This window comes from Nansenia antarctica, assembly GCF_963989245.1.
Source record: "Nansenia antarctica genome assembly, chromosome: 1".
NCBI classification, from domain to species: Eukaryota; Metazoa; Chordata; class Actinopteri; order Argentiniformes; family Microstomatidae; genus Nansenia; species Nansenia antarctica.
Window position 1 is genome coordinate 48,711,681 of NC_137674.1, and position 4,675 is coordinate 48,716,355.

The 4,675-nt window shown below is 47.6% G+C and overlaps 1 protein-coding gene across 3 annotated transcripts; it reads right to left on the minus strand.

The window, feature by feature from the left end:
• Positions 1-2,276: 2,276 nt before the first annotated feature.
• On the minus strand, positions 2,277-4,349 carry LOC308175909 (actin, alpha cardiac muscle 1; the record flags this gene model as incomplete). 3 transcript variants are annotated; one of them, XM_080550485.1, is made up of 6 exons in its annotated part: positions 2,277-2,420; positions 2,550-2,731; positions 3,037-3,228; positions 3,357-3,518; positions 3,671-3,866; positions 4,221-4,349. In XM_080550485.1, 6 exons carry the CDS (start codon positions 4,347-4,349, stop codon positions 2,277-2,279), a joined length of 1,005 nt encoding a protein of 334 aa, XP_080406611.1. The 3 variants fall into 3 exon arrangements, with proteins under 3 accessions (XP_080406611.1, XP_080406610.1, XP_080406612.1); XM_080550484.1 differs by having other exon boundaries at positions 3,671-3,995; XM_080550486.1 differs by lacking the exon at positions 3,037-3,228 and having other exon boundaries at positions 3,671-3,995; positions 4,221-4,322.
• Between the last annotated feature and the right edge of the window lie 326 nt (positions 4,350-4,675).

Genomic DNA, 4,675 nt, shown 5'->3' on the forward strand with positions numbered 1-4,675 from the left:
TTCTGTTCATCCGGAGAAGACGAGGGCACACGGGCACTCTACACGAATTCCTGCGAAACCTTGATAATTTCCCCGTATTTTTGTTTCGTTGTCACTCTCCAGAGGGTCCGATTTTATCTGACAAATGCATTGATCACGAGCTGCAGTTGTCCCCCTCTTCCTTTCTCTTGCGCGAGCCGTGCAGCGTTGTTGTGTTGCGTGAGAGTGTACTGTTCCTGCAAAGCGCTCGCGCAACGCTGCCACACTTTTCCTTGTCTTGGGAGACTGAAGGGCTGATTACTATAAGCCCTCCTATTTTCGATCTTCAGATCAGGTTGACGGGTTGCGTGCTGCGCCTGTGTGGAGGGAGGTTGGATTTTATGTCTTGCCACCGTTAATCCGCCTTTAAGTAGGCTCCTCCTGCGTCACGCGCAGACAGGTTGGTGGAGCGCGGCCAAAATACCAGGATTTCTCATTTTCAATATTTGGCGAATGGAACCCGGGGCCGAGTAGACACAAGATTAATCTGTGCTAAAATGATTGGTGATAAGCTCAATGCACCGCGGGGGTGTTTCTATCGTTTTGAAGTACATCAAAATGATTGTGCCTGGTCGTACGCTGAGGGCAGATATTAAGTCATGGGAGTAGACGGCTTGTGATTCGTGAATGCGCCGTGTCCTAAGTCCACGGGTCAAGGGGTAGGCTATAGCGTCCTCTGACTTTTTTTTTCCAGGGCGATTTTTAAGGCAGGTACTTGTTGCTTTAAATGTCACTGTAATTGGGACAATGTGCCTGCCATCAAACAGATGTCCTTGAGAGCCGGTGGGATCCCGGATCTCGTAGGTTAGGCCAACTAAAGCTATGTTCTCTCCACCGCGGGCGAAGCCAATACTGGGGAGGATACCCAGTGAGTAAGAGAAAGTACCATCCGAGTTGTTAATCGCTTTACGAGGCTGCCTGTGTGTGGGGTTTAAAAATAGAAACAAAAATCTGGCTCCGCCCTCTGTTTCGCCCATATATATGATCAACTCAACTACAGGGTAGGGGGCGTGTGCGCATGACTTAATATATTTTGATTAAGACTCTATTTAAAAGGCTATAGGCTATATACAATTTTCTAATGATTAATCCGATCCTTTTAAACATAGCATAATATCATATCATACTAATGGATTGAATCAAACATTAAGTAGATTTGGTCAAATGTATTAATTAAAAATCGAAACGGTATTAGGATTTAGTCTAGACTACATGTCATGGTTTATAGGAATATTCGTTTTGCATGTATGATTTTATTTGGCTAATATTGGCTGATCAGATGAGTCTCCACTGGCATTTTGATCATTGACTTTGTAATAGCTGTTAGGCTGTGGGCCAGATATGTAGGCCTAGTCACTGCTAAAGTACTTACTAGGCTACCTGTTCTCAGGTGCGTGGATTAGAGATCACGTGAGGATGTTACCACTGAATGAAAGACCGCGGTTTATTTATTATCATAAGATGGCTTATCTCCTCACTATAATCTTTTATAACCTAAATTCAAATCTTGTATAACCTTCCTTCGTCTGAATAATCATGTAACACGCATGCTCACCCTCTAGCCTTACCAGAACACACACCGTGCACACTCATTTCATTACCGTCATGTTTACCGCTGGTTCCCCAATTCCAATATTCCTGTCATTTCCTGTCAATTGTCATTGACATGCGTATAGATGAAGCTATGAGCTGTATGACAAAGAAACCCTACTGTGATTTATCACTGACTTCTAAAAACATGGCCCCTACATAGAAATGAGTGGAGTGTATGACGCAGAGTAGGCCTACAATGAATGGTAAATGGATTGACTTATACAGCGCTTTACAATGGCCTCTCATTCACCCATTCACTCACACATTCACACACCAATGGCGGCAAGCTACCATGCAAGGCCCCGGCCCGCTCATTGGGAGCAATTTGGGGTTCAGTGTCTTGGCCAAGGACACCTCAACATGTGGCCAACCAGGGTTTGAACCGCCGATCTGCCGACCTTGTGATCATTAGACGCTGGCTCTACCTCCTGCGTCACAGCCGCCCACAACGAGACGCACAGAGCAGTGTATTTTTTGTCCTGGGTCTTGTTTATTTATAAACCTATACATATCCACATATAAATTGCACTTGAGTGTAAACAAACTGTTCAATGACAACAACACATGAAAGGCTGCCTTGGCCCTGGGTCTGTGCCGGGGTCGTAAGTTGAGCTCGCACAGACGGAGGTAATAGTGGGGAGGAGGAGGTGGCGCTGGGGTGGCGTTTAGAAACACTTCCGGTGGACGATGGAGGGGCCAGCCTCGTCATACTCCTGCTTGCTGATCCACATCTGCTGGAAGGTGGACAGAGAGGCCAGGATGGAGCCACCGATCCAGACCGAGTATTTCCTCTCAGGGGGAGCGATGATCTAGAAACAAAGTGACATCAGCATTAGTTAGTTGCCTTCTAGCTACACCTTTCCACACCTAATGCACATATCCATAACAAAGCGGGATGATAACCATGAAAAATATAGCAAAAATAAATCAAAGTTTACCTTGATCTTCATGGTGCTGGGGGCCAGAGCGGTGATCTCCTTCTGCATACGGTCAGCGATACCAGGGTACATGGTGGTGCCTCCGGACAGCACGTTGTTGGCGTACAGGTCTTTACGGATGTCAATGTCGCACTTCATGATGCTGTTGTACGTTGTTTCGTGAATGCCAGCAGATTCCATACCTATGATCAAAGGACTGGAGTTATTTTCCACTCTGCATCAGCCTTCACGGAAGAGAACTACAAAGAGATATAACCGCCAACTGTTACAGTAAAACAGGTGGCCGTGCGCGTTGACAGCTCGCTCGTTGGACAGGTGCTGAACTGGACAGCTCCCTGGCAGCTGCGCGCTCACATACCGAGGCGCGTGGCTGTCAACAGGCGAGTAGTAAAGACAACTGACTGACATGATCTAAGAACAATGCGTATTGGGTAATATCAAAGGTTGGGGAGGAGTTTTTGTTTTTCTTGTTTTGTTTTTTACGCACCGATGAATGATGGCTGGAAGAGGGTCTCAGGGCAGCGGAAACGCTCGTTGCCGATGGTGATGACCTGTCCGTCGGGCAGCTCGTAGCTCTTCTCCAGGGAGGAAGAGGAGGCGGCGGTGGCCATCTCGTTCTCGAAGTCCAGAGCCACGTAACAGAGCTTCTCCTTGATGTCCCGCACAATCTCACGCTCAGCTGTTGAGTTTGGAATGTTACGTGGCTGTTATTAAATAGATAACTTTTGCCACATGTCCTAATCATGTAGGCCCTAATCATCGTTTACAACAACTCCATGCATCATCTTGTTAATTTCCAGTGCGTACCGGTGGTGACGAATGAGTAGCCACGCTCAGTCAGGATCTTCATGAGGTAGTCTGTGAGGTCGCGTCCGGCCAGATCCAGACGCATGATGGCGTGGGGCAGAGCGTAGCCCTCATAGATGGGGACGTTGTGGGTTACACCATCACCAGAGTCCAGCACAATACCTACGAGAGATGAAATATTAATACAAGACCCCTCTCAGTTATACTCAGGTTCTCTCTCTCTCTCTCTCTCTCTCTCTCTCTCTCTCTCTCTCTCTCTCTCTCTCTCTCTCTCTCTCTCTCTCACTCTTACTCGTTCTTCTCTTGTTTCATACCTGTGGTACGGCCGGAAGCGTAGAGGGACAGCACGGCCTGGATAGCCACGTACATGGCGGGGACGTTGAAGGTCTCGAACATGATCTGGGTCATCTTCTCCCTGTTGGCCTTGGGGTTCAGGGGGGCCTCTGTGAGCAGGGTGGGGTGCTCCTCGGGGGCCACGCGCAGCTCGTTGTAGAAGGTGTGGTGCCAGATCTTCTCCATGTCGTCCCAGTTGGTGATGATGCCGTGCTCGATAGGGTACTTCAGGGTCAGGATACCCCTCTTGCTCTGAGCCTCGTCACCGACGTAGGAATCCTTCTGACCCATACCCACCATGACGCCCTGGGAGAGCACAATGACAGCTCATTTAAAATCAATGTTGTACCAGCGGCATCGTATGCCTCAATATGCTCTTTGCGCATGGCAAGTACATTAACATACGATCGAAAAATGAGGCCATTGCCTAGGGGATGTTGTATTATGAGAGACACGGATCAACAATCGACCTCGGTTTATTTTGTCTTTGTTTTGAAACGGTCTCTCGAGCCTAGGCAGCGTTTACTCTACCTGGTGACGTGGGCGACCAACGATGGAAGGGAAGACAGCGCGCGGTGCGTCATCTCCGGCGAATCCAGCCTTGACGAGGCCGGAGCCGTTATCACACACCAGAGCAGTAGTCTCCTCGTCGTCGCACATGGTGTCAGCTCTGATGTTGTCACACACATGTAGAACACCGACACAAACACGTCAGGCAAAGAGTAGAATGTTCAGACTGTTCATGGAGAAAATTGACCATGAAGCCCCGGCTAATTCAACCCCACGACAAAAGGTTGGTTCCTCCTGACCAAAATACTTTTAAATGCATTTATTTTAATACATTCAAGTCCACCCTTCTTTTAAACGGATGGATTTAAGGTATTTAATTAGGTATTATGTTTTGGGTTAGATTGAAAGTCATTTCAAATGTAAGAACCAGTCGAGTGTTTGGGGTTATTAGTTAGTTAGTATGCTTCATGCTGACT